The sequence below is a fragment of the Apodemus sylvaticus genome, chromosome 21 (genome assembly GCF_947179515.1).
Source record: "Apodemus sylvaticus chromosome 21, mApoSyl1.1, whole genome shotgun sequence".
Classification (NCBI taxonomy): Eukaryota; Metazoa; Chordata; class Mammalia; order Rodentia; family Muridae; genus Apodemus; species Apodemus sylvaticus.
In genome coordinates this window covers 53680332-53700782 of record NC_067492.1, presented here as the reverse complement: position 1 = coordinate 53700782, position 20451 = coordinate 53680332, and the positions used below count along the sequence as shown (strand labels likewise).

The 20451-nt window shown below is 42.1% G+C and overlaps 1 protein-coding gene across 4 annotated transcripts in view; it reads left to right on the top strand.

Moving 5' to 3' along the window:
* Positions 1 to 20451, top strand: part of Nr3c2 (nuclear receptor subfamily 3 group C member 2) — a 340219-nt gene that overhangs the window by 178109 nt on the left and 141659 nt on the right. For all 4 annotated transcript variants that reach the window (XM_052166763.1, XM_052166760.1, XM_052166762.1 and 1 more), the window contains exon 3: positions 388 to 527. In XM_052166763.1, the coding sequence (XP_052022723.1) occupies positions 388 to 527 (140 nt within the window). The remainder of the gene's footprint in view (positions 1 to 387; positions 528 to 20451) is intronic.

Here is a 20451-nt window from a genome sequence, read left to right as displayed (position 1 = left end):
CTTATTTCCCTTGGCAGGGTCTCTTACGGAACCCAAAGCTTACCATTTTGTACAGGCCCAGGTTGCTCTGGGAATCCTGTCTCTGCTGCTGAGTGCTGGGATTACAGGTAGGCTCTACATTAATGTGAGTTCTGGGGATCTGAACTTCAGTCTTCTCGAATGTTCAGCAAGTGCCTTACCCACTGAGCTGCCTCCGCAGCCTCTATGCCTACCGTTTGATGCCACCACTCCACTGGCTGACATATCTTTACTTTCATTTTCCTGATTCAGCTCGTGACCACAGCAAACTCAAGGGGCCAAGGCTGTCGATGATTTGAAATGCCGCTGGCCGGGGCCGGAGATGTGATATTACAGTGACATTATTGAAATCTTGATTTCTTTCCCCAGCTCTACTTTACGAAGTGTTTCTACTGGATCCTCAAGACCTTCCAAGATCTGCTTGGTGTGTGGAGATGAGGCTTCCGGATGTCACTATGGGGTAGTGACCTGCGGCAGCTGCAAAGTCTTCTTCAAAAGAGCTGTGGAAGGTAAATGTTCATGTGGGTGTCCCCTTTATGAATTCCTCTTGGAATGTCCTTAGCTTGCACGGTCCACATTACAGTGCTACTGGGAAATTCTTGCAAAATGTTTTTGATGTAATCTGTCAGTAATGAATAGTCATAATACCTTATCTTAAAAACTACTAGAGATTTTTTTTTCCCATGGAACAGTGTTGACTAAGAACCACTGAAGTCATGAGCAGCAGTCCATCTGAAATGCTGCAATTGTCTGTTGCTGCAGTTCAGTTTTCCATGAGACATGGAAAAAGAATTCCATGTGAGTGTGCATTCAATTCACATGTTCTAGAATAGCACTTTTTCAGTAGACACACAGAATCCGTCTGCTTTCTCTTCCCAGTATTTCTCTGCAAATGTATGTATGTATCTGTGCAAATTAAAACGTTAATATAGGGATGCGGTCTCTGATTTAAATTATGCACTGTTCAGAATATTTCCTCAGCAACTATCCAAACTCTAGGCTCCACACATCCATCCAGCTCCCTTCGCCCTTCCAAGTCCTTCCAAAGGTATACTATAGTATGAATACTAAAAATGGAAACTTGGCTGGGTTGAATGAGTATGTGTAGGCTAGCCTTGGCTTCCATCCAGGTAAACAGGTCCTTCTCAAGTTGAAATGGTTGCCTGAGCTTTCCTGCTTCCTCGCTGACAAGCAGATAATTAACTTCAGACTCAGGCCAGATGGGTTTTTTTATAATGTTGAGTGTGGAACGTTCTCACTCTTACTGGCAGAATTAGTTTGTCATTGACGTTTATGTCTCTACGGAGCTCAGAGTGAAGACCCTGCAATGTTTGATTCCCAGGGAGATGTGTGGAGAGATGAATGGGTGCCTTTGGAACTTAGAAAAGCAGCACCCATGACTCACCTTTTGCCAGAGACAACAGCCATGGTCTTAGTTCTGCAGTGTGAGGTTACTTTGCTCCTAGGGTGACTTTACATGATGTGATTGCTGCTCATTATTTTACACAGTTCTGTGATGGAACTCAGAGCCTTGTGCATGTAGGCAAGTGATCTACATCAAGCCACACCCCAGCCTGATTTACAGTCTTAATTATCCGATAGTCGAACACAGCATAAAATTAGTAATAGGCTTTGAGTAGTTCTTTCTCAGTGTATAGATTCTGATTACAAATGACAGACAATTCATCTTAAACTGGCTGGAGCCCAGAGGAAATTCGTTGGCCCCCATGCTGGAAAGTCCTAGCACAGACTTCATTTTGTGTAAGCCACAGTCTTGTGCCAGGCTATTAGAATTCTCTCAGTCTTGCTCATGAGCTAGAGACTGGAGTACCAGGCCTCCATTTAAATCAGATGACTTGTCCCTGGTAGATCCTATCAAGGTCCCCAAAGAGCTGCCTCAGACTGAACATGGCTCAACTTGACTCTAGTCACAATGTGCACTGCAGAGCCAGGCAACCTGGGCTCCCAGGCCCAGAGTCAGAAAAGCGACTTTTCCCCCAAGGAAAGGCTGAGTCTGTTACCAGATGTTGATTTTCAGAAAGTGGAAAGTAACACACTTTTCACAATCATAAAGGGATCAATCTGGTTTTCTTGCCCCAATCACATGATTGGCTCAGTATAAGATAAATAGGTAAATTGATTTCAGGCATATTCCTAATTATTCTTGGCATCTTTGACCCTAAGACTTCCTCTTCCTCTGCTCACTAATTAGTAAGCAATTGACATCAAAACAAAGCTTTGTGGAGAAGAGCAGGTGGAGTGGCTGCAGAGGCCTCCATTCTGTCACCTGCCACCACTCATGCCAGGCCAGCTCTGTGTCAGCACCCATACCTGGGTGGTTTCCAGAATCTGCCCTTTTCTGTAAAAAAAGAAAATGTTTTAGGGGTTCTTGTTTAGTTTGTATTAAGTAGTCTCTGTGAAAATACATCAAGAATTATTTTTGTAACTAGTGTATAAATAAATGCAGGAAAGCCCCCAAATATTGGTGTCTTGATTTTGTTTATTAGGAAGTAGATCAATTAGAGATCAATTAGAGAGATGACTAAGTTTGTTAAGTGTTTTTTAAGATTTTTGGTATGGTGAGCTCTGTGTGTGTGTGTGTGTGTGTGTGTGTGTGCGCGCGCGCGCGTTAAGGTTAGATGAACTCTGTGTGTGTGTGTGCATGTGCGTGTGCATGAGTTAAGGTCTAGATGAGTTCTGTGTGTCTGTCTGTCTGTGTGTGTGTGTGTGTGTGTGTGTGTGTGTGTTATGGTCTAGGGATAATCATGCATTGCTAGGCAAATGCTGTACCACTGAGCAATACCCTGAGCCCTAAGATTTGCATTAATAGATTTCATTCCATATTAAATTTGGAATTTGACTTTTAATATTCTAACAGGTGTGTATTTAAAATACAAATATCCAAAGCATTCTTTATGCTTGTATTTGTGAATTTTGTATTTCTCTATTGTTTTCCCCTGTCCTCTCTCCCCTCCAAGCCCAGACCCTACTCAACTCTTACAATTTGTTCTTACATTTTCATGAAAACTCAGCCTCCCTTTTTGTTCATTCATTGCCAACTTGGATATTAAAGGGGTATTGAAAACATCAAAATGAACTTACTTGGTGCTCTTAGCATGTGGCATCTGAGTACATGTAATGTAACATGTATGTATAAATATGTAACATGTATGTATAAATATGCTTGCTTACTTAAATGCTTAAGGTTTTCTCTGATTCTTTGATATCCTTAAGCCCCATTTTAGACTACAGTGGTGGGGAATGTAAGGCAGCAGTAGTAGGCAGAGGAATCAGAGAAGAGGAGAGCCAATTAAAGCTAAGCTAAAAGGCATATCACAATACCAAAGAATGATTAGGGACATTACACCAGAGCAGACAGCACATCACACCACACTCAGCCCCATGCCAGCTCATGGATGTCTCTTGAGATGGTAATATCATCCTAGAGTTGCAGTTCTCAGAGGGCATCTGGGAGTCTGGGGGGGGGGGGGGGCGGTGGCGTCTGGGGAAAGTCCTTGGATGGGATTTTGTGTTGCCAGTCTGTGCAGGGTCCCTGCCCTATGCCTCTCTGGCGATGCTGATGTGGTGCTGATGTGGAGGCACCTTTGGGTATTACACAGTTAAGACAACATTGATCATCACAAACAAGAATTCTTTAGGGGCAGGACATCCTTTCTTGAGAGCTTAGCAAAGCTATAAGTATAAATAGCCACCATATGAATATTTGAATAAACACAGGAATCCCCTTTATGACACTGATCCATCAAGGTAAAATGGCTGTCCCAAGTCCCTAAATTCCAAGTGGAACTAGGAATTCATGTCATCCTTTTAATTTCTAATGTAAAACTAATAATCCTCCTCTGGGTTTTTGGTCCCTCGATCCTGCTCCAGTAGTGAAATACTGTAACTTCCTCTCATCCATGTGTTTTCCATTGGGATTCCTCAATGATCAGAGCTAATTCCTCAATGACCACATACTGTTTTAAAACCTAGTTTCTCTGCTGATACACAGTAGATGCATGTGGTGGTAAATTTAGTTAAACCACTCCTCCTCGACATTCCCAATAGGTCGCACTTCATGTTGCACCTGCCCAAGAGCTCTGGTTCACAAACGAAAGACACACAAGCCAATTAATCTTGATATGCCCTGACTAGCTCAGTGGCTGGGCATTTCTAAATCCTCCCGAAGCTAGCACACACTCCCCTCCAGTATTCCTGGCTTAACACCTTCTAAATCTATATTTTATCTTTGCTGCCCTGTGTTACCTTCTGGGGAGCCCCACCCCACACCCCTAGGACTGCATTCACTGTCCACCTACATCACTGGATGGTTTCTCTCCTGCAGCTCCCAATCTGTTTCTCTTGAAGGAAGAGACTTACATGTCTGTTTCTTAAAGTGAAATCGCCTTAAAGATTTCATTTCAGATCCTTATTTGTTTTGTTCAAATATTAATACAACCAAAGCTGAAGTGAGAATTTTGGTTTCTTTAAAAGCACAGAAATATTGTGGGAATAGGTTTTCGTTTGAACTGTTTCAGACTGTCCACAGCAGCTGACTATGATATGCCTCATGCTCTACCAGGGGTGTGACTTTTCTAGCTGCAGATGATTTCTGCAGTTGTGTGACATTTGGAATTCTGGGGACTCTTCAGAGGGTGCATAAATGCTAGAGCCCTTAAAGGCTAGGTTGTTGTTGATGGATTATTGGTTGGTTGCATTTGGTTTAAGTTTGTTAAGTACTCATACACAAAGAAGAATCAGGAAGAGATTAGATATCCTGATTGGAAAAAAAAAACCCAAGGAACATCACTCCTAATGAGCAGGAAGTAGTCTAACAGTGATGTTGCCCCCTTCCCCTCCCCATGCTTTTTTTTATCTGATTTCTTGGGGTGGAAAATACTTTGCAGCCATGTATTAAAAAATGATTTGACATCTAGATGCAGGAGCCAAAAAAAATTGCGTTGTCTGAAGAAAGCCCCCAATAGTTTAAAATTTTAAATCAAGGTGCGCTTCATGAAGCAAGTTTGAGAAATACCAATCAAGAGAACAGAAAGTAATTTTCACAGTTACTACTTATGTTGATATGTTTGCTTATAATGCATGCATGTTCTCCCCTAAAACATTCAATTAGTTCTCAGATTTCCATGAGTTAAATGAAATTTAAAACAAGTGAAAGAGAGAACAGGAAAGTGAGAAAGACAAGCACAGAGCTCGGGATTGAGGTGCGGGAGAGATGTGCTCCAAGACCTTTAGGGAAAATATTGCCCTCAGACTTTGCTTACAGCTTTCCCATGGCCAACAGGGATGCACAGTCACATGACCTGTCATGGTGTTCACATGAACAATGAAAGACAGTGTCACCTCATCTGCCATAGTTTTACATTCTAGTCAAAGAAATTGATGAGAACATTTTCATAAGAAACTTTGGCTCATATGCCTACTTTTTCCATCTGTGTGGTCACCTGGAATTTTAAAGGCAGGATTTCCATTGCTACTGATTGAATGTTTGATTGATATGTGAGGTTTGTTTGTTGGTTGGTTGGCTGGTTATGTTTGGCAGGGGCAGGGGAGCAGGGAAGAGAACTACCACAAAGAATCAAATCCAGGTCCTCACATAAGCAAGCAACTCTATAACCTGAGCTATACCCTCAACTCCCAGTCTTCTTGAATCAATGAAGTTTACGAAGCCAGAATGATGAGTTGAATCATGAGTCTTTGGATCTGAACTCTCTAAGCAATCGTGACAACTAATTTTGAATAATATCTGATGGTCTTAGCCTTTAATTCTTATAAATACTAAATATTTACTGAGTGATTATCTCATGCTCATTATGACAAGTTTACTATATTTTATCATTTTAATCCTATGATAATCGTCATGCAATTACACTATCTTCATGTTAGAAAACAGTCCTCTGAGGCACTGTAACCCTAACCACTTATCAGAGGTTACCCAAGAAGAAAGAAGGAAGGTCCAAAGCCGAGCTTTGAACCCCAGATAGCCCAGGAGACTCTGCACTTAGTGCACAGGCTGTGCTTTATTCAGCATTGCCTTAAATCTCAACTATTTTTACCCACAGAAAAAAGTAGAGGAATAGCTCGGGCCAGAGGATGGGCACACTGTAGTTTGTTACCTCGCTGTCTTCTAAATAATTAACTCTTACCCATTCCAAGTATAAATTATAATTTGAATTACTGTTGCTTTGGGTAATCTCTAGCTTTCTTAAGGAATGAACTTCATATTTTAATAAAAAAAAAAGTCACCATTACCATCTTGAAGTACCTCGGCAAGATCTTGATATTCATCTGAAGTCTTACTTGAAAGTTTTATGTTTCTATATTTCATTTCGTATGTGTGCTAGAAACTATACGTAGCCTGTGAGAAGCTATAAGGAAGCACTGGGAGAAGGCCTTCTTCACGTGAAACTCACTCTCTAGCTGTTAGATGTCTGCTTCGTGCATACTAGCTCACGACCACACCCGAGCCAAGAGCCTAGCCTCCTCTCTTGACACGCACTCAAGGCATAATTAGCATCATTCAATCTGCATAATTTAACCATCTTGAAGATAATTCACTCCTGAAAATGAGAATTGCTGAATTTCCTAAAAGCCAACGCCAGACAGAAGCCTGGAAGGGTGGGGGCAGGGGGCTAGTGAGTGAACTGGCAGTGACGCTCAGGATACCCTCAGGACACGCCCTCAAGCTCTCCCAGTTCCACGGAAGCCTGCTTGACTAAAGTAGGCCCACACCCTAGAGGTAGAGGAGCAGATTAAAGAGGCCTGTCAGGGGTAGTCTGGTATTGCTTGTATTCATATGCTAAATATTGTACCCCAAGATCTGGTTGCCCCAAGTGCAGTTTCCCACATGCACCAGCCTTTGTAGTACAAACCTTACTGCCCAATTTAAAACTAACAAGAGCCAATCACAGGGCAGAATAGAGAGAGGTAGCGTTTGAGTCACCCACCGGGGCTGGGGGTCAAGGGTAGGGACCACAAGGAGAAGGAGAAGAGAGAGAGGAGAGAGAGGAGAAGAGAAGGGGAGAGGGGAGACAGAAGACAGGAGAGGGATGAGGGGAGAGGGAGAAAAGAAGGAAGAGGGGAAAGGGGAGGGGAAGAGGGGAGAAAGGAGGGGGAGAGGGGAGGGGGAGAGGGGAGGGGAAGGCAAGGGGGGAGAGAGAGAGAATGTGTGTGTGTGTGTGTGTGTGTGTGAGAGAGAGAGAGAGAGAGAGAGAGAGAGAGAGAGAGAGAGAGAGAGAGAGAAAGAGAGAGAGAGAACATGAACTCAGAGGAGAAGACAGGAGCATAGGAGGGCTCTATTAGCCATGATGGACCAGCATCGTGTGTCCCAGTGAAATGTCTCCCCAGGACACCAGACTTTGGGGAGGACAGTTGGGGAAGTAGCCAGCCTAGGATTAGAGGATTAAATTATGGGTAATTTATCCCCTAGTACTTGTGAAGAGTCTAATAAATAAATTATAATTGAGCCTCATTCATTTGAAGCTAAATGGGAATAAGCATAATCCATATTATTTTACAAAGACCCTAAGACGCAAGCCTGAATATTGGAATGAGAAATCTCAACCTTTCTCTTGAATACAGCAACTTGGTGCAGAGTGACTTACAGTAGGGGAAAATCCAACATAATGGCTTTGCTGGGTTTTCTTCCTGTGTAAGTGAGTTCTAGTGGAGGACACTGCCTAGAAGAGGAGGGGCAACGGGGAAGGGATCTGATCGTGGATGATGTGAAGTAAGGGCCTTCCTGCTGAGTGGGCAGCCGAACTCAGGCATAAGAAGGAGAAATTGGCAGAAGTTGATGATAGGTAGTCATGGAGCATGACAGCTTTTTTGATAGAGATTTGGAGACGCTGCATCAGGCAGAGGAGCAGAGTTAGAACTATTGAGATTATAGAAAATTCACTCTCCAAAAGGGATGAAGCTATCCAGAAAGAGAAAAATAAAAAGGTGAAACTGGAGGAGGAGGAGGAGGAGGAGGAGGAGGAGGAGGAGGAGGAGGAGGAGGAGGAGGAGGAGGAGGAAGAGGAGGAGAATTCTTTTCTTGCTGATTTTCCTTGAGAGTTTAAAAACAAACAGCATGGTTAGTTATTAGATTGTTGGCAGTAAATGAGCTTGAGAAACAGAAAATCAGGAGCCACGTGGAGAATTCAAACGTCTATTAAAGATGTTGGGCCCTCAGCATGAGCAAGGCAGGCCAGCTAGGATAGAGATGCTGCTGGGGCGGGGCCTACTACTGCTCTTATTCCTAGCGTCACCACTCCTAAATGAGAACTTTAAAATATATACCCAAGGGAGCTACAGTACGAAGCTGTTTATGAATGGAAAGGGAAAAACTATAGAAAATAAGAAAAATATTAATCATTCAAGTTCCCCAAATTTTCACTTTCAAAGGAATACACAGATTACATGTATACTAAATACTTCTTTTCAATTACTCCTTTGTTCATTCAATGACCTTCCTGACTCCTTTGGCAGGAAAGAGGAGGCTGTTCTAGAAAGAAACAAAGTCACTGGAAAAACATTTTCTAAGAGTTTGGCCTTACCTAATGCAGTTACTTTGAGGCAGGAACAGGAAGCAAGGCTCCTCTTTCCAAAAGACCTCAAATCCACTGACGGTTATCATGAAAATAGCCGTAGGTGTGTGTATAATCCTCTTCCCCCTCTTCTTCTCACGTTTGCATTACCATAGAGCAAGTCCACATCACAAGCAGGAACAGGCCAACACAAAGCACTGAAGCTCACAGCTGCCACTGAGTTCTATTTGTCCCAAAATGGTCTTGTTTGGAGCCCTTTAATAAATGGAATTTATGGAATATGACACTATGCTACAAAAACCTCATCTTTGAGAACATGTCATGTTATTAATGACAGCAAACTCAAATGCCTCAGATAAAAAAAAAAAAAAACATTTACTCAGCAAAAGACAGGTCTCAGAGCCCATCTCAGACCTCTAAGCAGTCTTGAATGTCTTCAGTGTTTAACTTCCTAAAACACTGATGTTTGGCAATGAAACACATTTCTAATACAAATGTTTTGTTTACTTTTATAACAGTAAAATCAGAAAATACTGCAAAAATCTAAAGGAATATAATCGGAGAATGGTATACTAACATGTCAGAAACACTGAAGAGTCATAGTAGATTTGTTGGGTGTAAATATTGAAACTTTGAAAAGTTTGTTATAAACTCATCATTTTACTTATTTGTTTCAATGGAACCAAAACTATAGAGTTTGTAGAAAGGGAGGGACTAACGTACCTTCCTTCCTCCTATGTTTGGTTTTTCTTGGGGGTGGGGTGTCAGAGGCTCACTAAGTATCCTCTGCTACCAAGTGCTAGGAAGGCAGCCATGTGCCTCCCCCCTTTCCTCTCAATGCCTCCTTTCCCAGGAAGAACCAGAACTTGAGTTTACAGATGCAGAGCTTGTGTAGTAACCACTTGCAAATACTGTAGTGAAAAGTATTTAGAGTTTACTCAGCCATTTGAATCCTTGCTCTGATCTGCACCCCCACACCCCACAATCTGCAGTCCAACAAAGGTGTCCACAGAACAGATTGCAGTCGTGGTATTATGGAGAAGTAGACAGAATGGCACTCCCCACTCTGAGGCTAAGTAGATAATTGACCCTCTGCTTCCTCTTCTATAAACCAAAGAAGATAAATCTTAAAAGCACCTGCCCTGCCTGTCCCAGACTGAGGAAGATAAAAAATGGGTACACATATGTTTAAGCTACTTAAAAAACAATAAAAATCACTTTATAAACCTTCCTATTAAAAATCCTTTCCCATTCTTCAGAGCTTGATCAATATGCACTAGTTATCAATAAAATAGAAAATATTTATACAATAGTTCATTTATGTACATGTCAAATATTTGTCTTGAAGGAGTAAAAAATTAAGAAAAGCAAAGACAATTTTCTGTTCTTTCTAGATCATAATTCTAATTTCTTTTTTATCTTTAATTAACTGAAACAAGATTATAAAATACACTGAATTCTACCATTTCACTCTGACAACTTGGAAAAATCAGTACAAAATTAGTCTACGTTAATTGTTTTGTTTCATGTATTTCTATGTATGTATGTGTAGAGTGTGTATAGGATGTGTGTGTATGTGTAGGATGTATGTGTGTGGAGTGTGTGTGATATGTATATATGGAGTGGGGGGATGTATATACATGTGTGTGTGTAGTGTGTGTAGGGTATATAGAATATATGTGTGTAGGATTTGTGTATGTGTGTGTGTGTGTGTAGGATTTACGTATGTGAGTGTAGGATGTATGTGTGTATAGGATGTGTCTGTGTACGTGTGTGTGTAGGATGTATGTGTGTGTATGTGTGTGTGTAGGATTTATGTATGTGAGTGTAGGATGTATGTGTGTATAGGATGTGTCTGTGTGTAGGGTGTATAGGATGTATATGTGTGTGTATGTGTGTGTGTAGGATTTATGTATGTGAGTGTAGGATATATGTGTATAGGATGTGTCGGTGTATGTGTGTGTAGGATGTATATGTGTAGGATGTATGTGTGTGTGTGTGTGTGTATGTAGGATTTACATATATGAGTGTAGGATATATGTGTGTATAGGATGTGTCTGTCTATGTGTGTGTGTGTATGTGTGTGTGTGTGTGTGTGTGTGTAGGATTTATGTATGTGAGTGTAGGATGTATGTGTGTATAGGATGTCTGTGTATGTGTGTGTAGAATGTGTGTGTGTAGGATGTGTGTGTGTATGTGTATGTGTGTGTGTGTAGGATTTATGTATGTGATTGTAGGATGTATGTGTGTATAGGATGTCTGTGTATGTGTGTGTAGGATGTGTGTGTGTAGGATGTGTGTGTGTGTGTGTGTAGGATTTATGTATGTGAGTGTAGGATGTATGTGTGTATAGGATGTATGTGTGTAGGGTGTATAGGATGTATGTGAGTGTAGGATGTGTGTATGTATGTGTGTGAGTGAGGATATACATGTGTTGTGACACAGGCCTGACCAGAGGACAATCTTGGGTGTCTGTGCTCGGTCTTCAGCTTGCCTCGCCTATCAGTACTAAGATGGCAGGCCTGTGCACATGGCTTTTGCTTGGGTTCTAGGGATTCGAACTCAGGTCCTCACCATGCACCCCAAGCATTTTACCCACTGTGCCATCTCTCTTGGAAATATTGAGATGACTGACCTCTCTCTAATTTCACCATAATCTGAGAGAATTGAGCTGTAGGCAGAACTAAGGCAGCTCAGAACTCACTCAGACACAAAGGGACGGGGTCAGAATGCGGGAAATCAAGGCAGCACTGGGCTGGAGCCGCATGAGACAGACACACAGCAGTTCTGGAGATGGACAATGTGCACTGCTGCCAATGGCAGGGAGCCCGGGCACCGCCCTTCCGCCAGCCCTCTGACTCGGTGCCACACACATACTTTTTATTTAACTACTGCATAATTTGTTTTTTGAGACAGGGTTGCCCTATGCAGCCCTGGATGTCCTAGAACTCTGTCCATAGACCAGGCTGGCCTCAGACCCAGAGCTGGCCTCTGCCCGTGGAGCTCTGAGATTAAAGGCAGAAATCATCTGCTATATTTCGAGAAATATTTATGAAATGGCAGGACTACTGCAGAAGCCAAATGGAACCCTGAAATATTTATTTTCTTTTTAAAATATTTCTTTTAATTTTTTTTATAATAAAATTTCTCACTATGGAGCTCAGTTCAACAAGCAGAACATAGGCATATTCAGACACTGATATTTTTTGATAATTCATGGTAGTGACACACAAGAAGAGATACAAATATAGAAAGTCATTTTAGTAAATGACAAAAAATTAGCCTCTGTTGAGCTTAAAACACATAAAACAATTCAGAGAATTGTTGCATTTTAAAAATTATTTGACAAAAAGGAAGTCAACTGGGACAGCTCCAGTGAGCAGACACACAAACCAAGGACTACGGATAAATGTTTCTTCACATGTTTCTTTTGTATCATCTAATATGCTTGAAATTAATAACAAAGAATGTTGGCCAACATTAACAAAATGCCTGCTTTTAAACGAAGTTCAGGGGGCTGGAGAGATGACTCAGTCATTATGAGCACCATCTGTTCTTCTAGAGGTCTTGAGTTCAATTCCCTGCAACCACATGATAGTTCACAGCCATCTATCCCGGGATCTGGGCCATGCAGGTGAGACTTTTAACATATCTGACTACAGTTTCTTTGAATATCTCTAGTTGCTAAGGGGGAAATGACCATGATACCATGGATGCCTAAACTCACCAAACACAAGCACAAATACTTGACTCAAATTATTTTTTAAAAAAATACTTATTTGTGCTTGCGTGAGTGCATACATGTGTCATACGTGCGTGCGTGCATGCATGCGTACGTGTGTGCATGCATGCGTGCGTGCATCATACGTGCGTGCTTGCATGCGTGCGTGCGTGCGTGAGCTTTGGGCGTAGGTGCTCGCCTTCACCGTTGCTCATGCAGTGCCTCTCTTGTTTCTGCCAGCACACAGTACTCCCATGAGCTTCTGAGCGATTCTCCTGCCTCTGCCTGGCATCTCACTGTAGGAGTGCTGGATTATCGATGTGTAACACAGAATCTGGCTTACGTGGGTTTGTGGCCTACCGGATCCAACCTGAGACATCAGGCTTGCACAGCTAGAACTGTTACTGTCTCGAGCCACCTCTACAACAACTCTTAAATAACTTTGGGGTTATTAAACTACATTTAAGATTTTAAACTAAAACATCAGTAATTGTTTTTAGTAATAGTAAGCTCATGAGTAGTCATTCTATCAGAAATCATTTAGTGTTCTTCCGAGTATTTACGTGATTTGGCCTTTCCTGTTTCCTTAAGAAGAATGGAAGTATCATTACACAGAGGTATGTTCCAGAGAGGGAGACCTGCTGCAGGTTACAGAACACTGTCTCCTAAAGTACATATCGTCTAGTGTGGACTCACAGAAAGCTTCTCCTTGCTTTCATATTGTCTGATCAAGAATATATTACAGGTAGTCACCCATCACTGAATGAATAGCTACTTAAAAACTCCAAAGGAAAGGAGGTCTATGCAAAAACTTGCCCTGTGTTACTCAAACTATAGAATGAATATTCTCTAATATGCATTGGTTCTCTTAAGCTCACATAATAAAATATTCCTCTCATATATAAAATAGACAATTGTATTTCTTTTACAAAATTTCCTTTTAAAACACTATTTCTAGACTCACTCTGTTAACACTTAATGTTTGACAACTGTGTTTACTTTAATTGTAATTGAGACTAATGATAGTATCTCATCTTCCTTTTAAATTTACCCCAGTGTAATCATAATCATAACCTCAGGCGGCCATGCTGAAGTTCTGGTGTCATTGTTCATAGTATTTATCATAGCTAATAATTATTAAATACAACCACGAGCCAAGCTTGAAGTGGACTTTGTGCCCATCCCCCACTGCCTGTGTGCTTTAGGTAAAGGTTAGGCAGTATTCTAATGTTTTATTAACCAGCAATTTCATATGTGTATACAATACATTTTGATGAAGTCAACCCCCCATCCCATCCTCTCCAGTATCTCAGTTTTTAAGGAGGAAGTTAATTAGAATAATGAACAATTTCTCCCCATGTATGTGGTGAAGGATATATAGCTGGGGCTGTGAGCACCTCTTTTTGCATATATTTCTTTCTTACTTTATGTCACTATGTAATGCATGACTGACTCATGTATCACATATGTGAGTGTAGACATTAGGTCCTGGACATAGTACCAGACGTCTCCTTGATTGCTAACTGTGAAAGTAATACTCATGGTGTTTGGGAGCTTAGAGAGTGTGCATGTTAGGTACCTGACCTGTAGAGACACCGAGTAAACAATCATTTGTCATGCTGTGACTCTGCCAAGCTGAACCTAGCACGTGCTATGCAAACCTTTCTACATTGTTATGCAATGTAAATTGCATAACATAATATGCTATAAATATGCTATGGAACAATAGTTTTGTATGTCAGAGTTTCATTCCACCTAGCCCTGCCCCCACAAACACTAAATATAAAAGGTATATTTGAAGCCAATAAAGGGGTAGATCTGAACCCTGTTGAGAAGAAAGAATGAAGGAGAATTGTAGACCTAGAGCCAGCAGCTTTTCCCATTGTTCAAATAGCTCTCGTTATCATATAATGATGGATGACATTAAAAGCTCTACTACTATTTTATAGATGAGATATTAGGTGTGGTCACAGTTCAAAAATCCTGCAGTTACTTTTCTAAAAGGAGTAATTCAAATTCTAACTTGAAACAAAATTTTACCAAAATTCTACTAATAAGGGTCTAAAATGGAAATAACTTTTATTAACGTTTAATCATTTTTATTTTCTTTTCAAGGGAAGAAAATGCAATAATTTATTTTGAAAATGAGGCAGGGTTAAGGAGAAGACTCAGTCAGTGGAAGATTTGTAATTCATGCATAAGGATCAGAATTGATCCCCACGTTAAAGAGCTGGTTCAGGTTGGTGGCACTCACTCTAAAGCCAAGACTGGGTGTAGGGCAGAAACAAGATAATCCTTGGGCCTTGCTGCTGGCCCAAAGTCCAAATCAGTGAGCTCCACATATGATGAGAGACCCCGACTCAAAGATACGAGATCAAAGAATACCTGGTGATGACCTCGCACGATAACAACATACACAGAGAATAAAAACACGTACATTTAGTGCTGTTTGAGCGTCAAGTAAATGGAAGAGAGTCATACTGAAAACTAGCCAGACGATGCTGGCCTGCGGGCATGTCTGTGAAAGATTGTCTTCACTGTTAATTAATGTGGGAAGACAGACCCAGAGTGCGTAGTACCATCTCACGGGTTCAGTCCTAGGCTCCAGAACAACAGAAAAAGCTAACAAGTAAGCAGGCAAGAGTGTGTTGATTCTCTCTTGGTTCTTGACTGTGGATACCAAGCAGTTAGTTAACTGCTAATGGTCCCGCTGTGGCTTCCCTGAGATGGTGGACTGAAGTTGGAGCTGTAAACTGAGCAAAAACCCTGTCTTGAGATGTTTGTCACGGCAACAGAAAGGAGACTGAAATGTACAGAGTTCTGGCTCTCCAACAGTTCTCATGACCTGACACAGTAATGTTACCTCTCCTAGACCAAGTCTTCAGTAGCTAGACTGCCCCAGCAGACTTCTTTCCTTGCAGGGTTCACACCCTGATGCACACAGGGTGGGAAAGGATAAAACAAAGTCTAGAATGGTGGGTCAGCGGGATCCCAGTCCTGTGGTGAATGGGGGATAGGGGAGATGTGGGGGTGTCAGGAGAGTGGGACAGGGGAGGTAGGGGTTAGGAGGTGAAGGGGGTAAAGAGAGTGGGGTGGTTTCCTCTGAAGATTCAGTGTTTAGAAAACAGCTCATGCACATACACGGTATTTGGGGTAAATCAAGAGCTGTATACATGAACCTTGGAGCATGGGAAGGGCTTCCTTCTCCTTACGGTGAACTTTCATTGGCTGAGGTTTCAAGTACCTCATTTGCATGGAGAAGCCTTCCAGGAAATTGAACCTGTGGAGGATTATGTGACATTCCACCGGTAGAAGATTGGGGTCCAGCTCCCCAGATCAGGCAAAGAGGAAGCCTGCTAAGAAAGGGGAGTCTCCCATTTTGCGGTGAGCTCAGGAAAGCGGTCCAAACATGGCAAACTACGACCTTAGTAGCAAGGTGCAAAATCAGCCTGTCTGGCACAGGTGTGAGTTCATGCTCGGGAAGAAACATGCTATGACCCGTTACATCCAGGTCTCTATATTCAGTCATGTCACGGGATTCTGTACACATATTGGCACCACGCACACACACAGGCAAATGACTATGGTGAGGCTTCACAGCCGACAGTGACAAAGCTGAGGTTCAACCTGAAGCTGACTTGAAAGTCACTGCTAAAAACTGACAAAGTGGCACAAACCTGAGCTTGTTTAAGAACAGTGGAAACAGAGGGTACCTCTTAGTTGCAGATTTTAAATTGCCGCCAATCTATATTGAGCAAGCACTTTTTTTTCACTTTTAAAGTATGTGTATGTGTGAGAAACAGAGCAGGATGCAGAATGCAGGAAAGAGAGAGGGAGGGAGGGGGAAGAAAGGGGGAGAGGGGAAAGGGAGAGAGAGAAAGAGAGGGGGAGGGGGAGGGGGGAGGGAGCTAGCAGAGCACTGTTGCGGGTGTTTGTGGAGGCCAGAAAAGAGTGTTGGATCCTGCAGAGTTGGACTTTAGCTGTTGTGAGTTCTGGGGCCTAGGTAATTGAAACTGAACTTTATTCTTCTGTAAGAGAAGTACACTTTTATCTATCCTGCCCACAGTCCAATTTCAAAAGGGGAAAACAAAGCTCCCCGTTGGCTCTTCCTAGAAAAATAACTCGAACATATCCCTCCCACCATTGCTCACCCTGCAGAAGGCAGGATGCAAATTAATCCAAAGAGACAGTGTTGATTGAGGGTGGTTAGAGACCAGCTTTTAACCCAGAAGCAAGCAAACTGCCCCACGTGAAGACTCAGGCACCATCTTTTAAGATGTCTTGATTTGTTACAAGTTATACTGGCTGGTTTTGTGTTAATTTGACACAAGCTGGAGTTATCGCAGAGAAAGGAACCTCCCTTGAGGAAAGGCCTCCATGAGATCCAGCTGTAAGGCATTTTCTCAATTAGTGATCAAGGAGGAGGGCCCCTTGTGGGTGGTACCATCTCTGGGCTGGTGGTCTTGGGTTCTATAAGAGAGCAGGCTGAGCAAGCCAGGGGAAGCAAGCCAGTAGGTAACATCCCTCCATGGCCTCTGCATCAGCTCCTGCTTCCTGACTTGCTTGAGTTCCAGTCCTGACTTCCTTTGGTGATCAGCAGCAATGTGGACGGCGTAAGCTGAATAAACTCTTTCCTCCCCAACTTGTTTCTTGGTCATGATGTTTGTGCAGGAGTAGAAGCCCTGACTGAGACAAAAGTTAAGCTCCCTATCACTTGTACAGGGGCTCACTCTACTGGTACATGTTCATCAGAGTTTACCTTGGGAAACCCTTTCTCTTATGTCATAACTATTCCTCAAACAACCTGCCAGTGACGTTGTGCCCAATGCCACCTATAAACAGCCTAAGCACAGGAAACTGACACTCTGTTCTTGTATGTAGTAAAGGACTTCTGAAGTCCTTCTTCACCCCAGCAGAAGCCAACAGATAAGCTGCCTTTGGCGAGTTCCAAACACTCTCTGCTGACATATGAAACTGAGGCAGCTTCAAAGTTCTTTCACTTGACTGGGTTATTTCATGCTTTTTTTTCAGCCCTTAGCAGGAGCTAAGTTGTCTGTCCCACTTAAAGCTCATCCTATAAAAATCCATAGTGATCAAAATGAAATTTGTATAAATAAACTACACACAGTATATGTCATTCCTCAGTGTCTATGGAAGTCCTAAAAGCACTCTGAAACAACCAAAGTCTGATCTCAGATAGAACCCTGAAAGCAAACTACCATGGCAATGAAAATCCATTCAGAAATATTACCTAGAGAGTTAACTACAGTTTGGAATAAACAAAACAACCTCTGTCTAGGCAGGTAAGGTAGTTTTCCTTCAGTGTGGAGAAATAAAAGAGAAAACCAATTTCTGCAAGTGGACCTCTGACCTGTACACATACTTTATGGCACATACATACCTATCCTATACACACACAATAATAAATTAATGAAGTGTTAAAAAATTAGACCAATTTTTACTTGCTTTAGTAAAAACAGTTTCGGAGATAATATCACGAAACCATCTTCTTCATACTTGAACAAATACCATCATAGACGGCTATTTTATTAAAATGGAAAATAAGCTCAAGTAGTTTGAAAATCCTCCCACTTAAATCAGTATCCTGTAAGGAGTTCCTGGAGCGGGCTTCTGTGGTCTCCTCTCTTAGTCATACTCACTTGGCATCTTCAGTCTCACTGAGAACATGTAACGCTTTTGACTTTAGTAAAAGGTTTTGAAGACTCCATTGTGTGAAGATTCGTGATTTAACAGTTTGCTGTCTTGCATCCTGTAGTCTTTCAATCCTGACAACTCCTTAACTTTACTTTATAACAGAGGTATGATGACCTTCCCTTCCCTACCGACAGGACGGACGCTGAACCTGCATTGGGTAACAAGCTTCCCTGGTACTCACAGAAGGAAATATTTTTGATAAAACATAGCTAAAAATGGGTCAAGGAGATAAATACCCATCCTTTAAATAAAACACAGAATTCCATAATACCTAGACTCTGCTGTAGTGTTTTCCTTGTTGGTAAACTTTAAGGCCCATGGAAACAAAAATTACACACACACACACACACACACACACATACACACATACACAATACACATACACATGTGTGTATGTGTATTGTGTATGTGTGGTATAAACACACTCATACCTCTCTTATATTCAGTATACCTTATGAGTCTCATACTAAGTTTTCTGGGCAAGTAAGGGTTTCACATCTCCTAGAAATGGGACCCACCCTTGTAGTGGGTAATAATAAAAACGTAGGACCTGCACATTCCCGCCCTTGTACCTCTAACTTTCTGCCCTGGCAGCCTGGGCAAGGAATGACTGACTTGGTTTTATCTCACAGAGATTCACTGGCCCAGAGCTCCAGAAATGTTTCCTCCAAGCTCACTAGATTCCCACTGGCGGGTTGCTACCACACCAATCCCATGCTACAAATCCCCCACAGCCTGGAGCACCTCAGGCAAACTCACACTGGGCCAACCTACCTTTCTCTCTTGAAACCAGAGGAGCTTCCACATAAAGGAAAAGCCAACACAAACTTAGTTCAGAAACACCGGTGACTCAATCCGCCATGATACTAGGAAACTGTAACATCTACATCTCACCCCTCTGCTATCCCAGCTCCAAAAGGGAATAACTCTCTCCTGCTTCCTCTCTTCCTCTGTCCAACCCGGAAGTCCCGCCTACTTGCCCAGTGATTGGCTCCTTTATTCATTAGGATATTGGTTCACAGGAACAGCACCAGGCCCATCCACAACAAACCCCTAATCTAAATAGCTGTTTCTTCCTAAGAAACTATGTGATCTGGCTTCTTAAGGATGTATTTGGTAAGACATTCAATCCCTATCCTGAGAATGGCAGAGGATAGTTAGAGATGGCTTCAGGATCCTTGAAATGCAGTGAATCCTGGGATGCAATTTAAGCATGAAATGCACACTATATTTTAGAGTCTGGTATGAATGGATGAGAAATATCCTTAATTGCCACACACGAGAAGTGGATGTTTTGGCCACACTAAGGATGAGCTACTGCTGCATTTACACTCACCTGCTTGCTTTTACTTTGTGACGTGGCTGCCAGGACATTTATACTCTTGCCTCACAGCTCACACATGCTGTGCTTTCCCACCACACCAAGCCCATCCAAACAGTCCTGGAGCGACTGTTTGGCCTGGGCATGACTTTGCTCTAGCCTGGAAAGTTCAATTATGGAGTGAGAAAAATAGGAAATTTGTCCCCGAGAGCTTTGAAAGCACTCCATTCTTTGAAGCAATGGGAGTCCCTCACAGCACATTTGCACATGATATTTTTTCCATCTTACCAATATACCAAAAAAAACCCCAAAACAAAAACAAAACAAAACAACAAACAAACAAAAACATGAAAACTTGCAAGAGGACTGGATAGATAGCTCAGTGGATGCTTTTCCAGAGGACTCAAGTTGGATTCCTAGAACCCACATAGTGGCTCACAACCATTGTAACTCCAGTCCCAGGGGATCAGGCGCCTTCTAACCTCCATCTGCACCTGCACTCGTGTGCACAAACACACACACAGAAACCCACAAATACACGTGCTTAAAAATAAAACTGGGCTGGAGAGATGGCTCAGCAGTTAATTGCTCTCCCAGAGGTCCTAAGTTCAATTCCCAGAAACTACATGGTGACTTACAACCATCTGTAACGGGATCCCATACCCTCTTCTAGTGTGTCTTAAAACAGCTACAGTGTACTCTTACAAATATAAATAAATAAATAAATAAATAAATAAATAAATAAATAAATAATTAGTTAAATTAAAATAAAAACTTTAGAAATATATTTTGGAGCCTGTGAGCCTCTGTGGCTTCCAAGTTGACTGCTTAGCATAACTGAAGACCTTCTTAACATGCTTATAGGTCTCAGTAGACTAGATAGTGTCCTGTGGCTGGCCCCTGAATCTCTGAGTGACTCCTCCATCTATTAGGAACCCAGAGACTACAGAGGTACTCCTGCTGTGACCTGTTTAAGTGTGATTAGTCTCTTCACAGCTAGTCTAAGCCACAGGCAGACTGAGATGCCCAAGGCAGCAGTACGGTTTCTAAGAGTAGGAAGTAGTCAAAAGGTGAGAAAACCCAGTGATCAAACTTATCCTGCCAGTCTGAAACCCCAGGCTGAATTG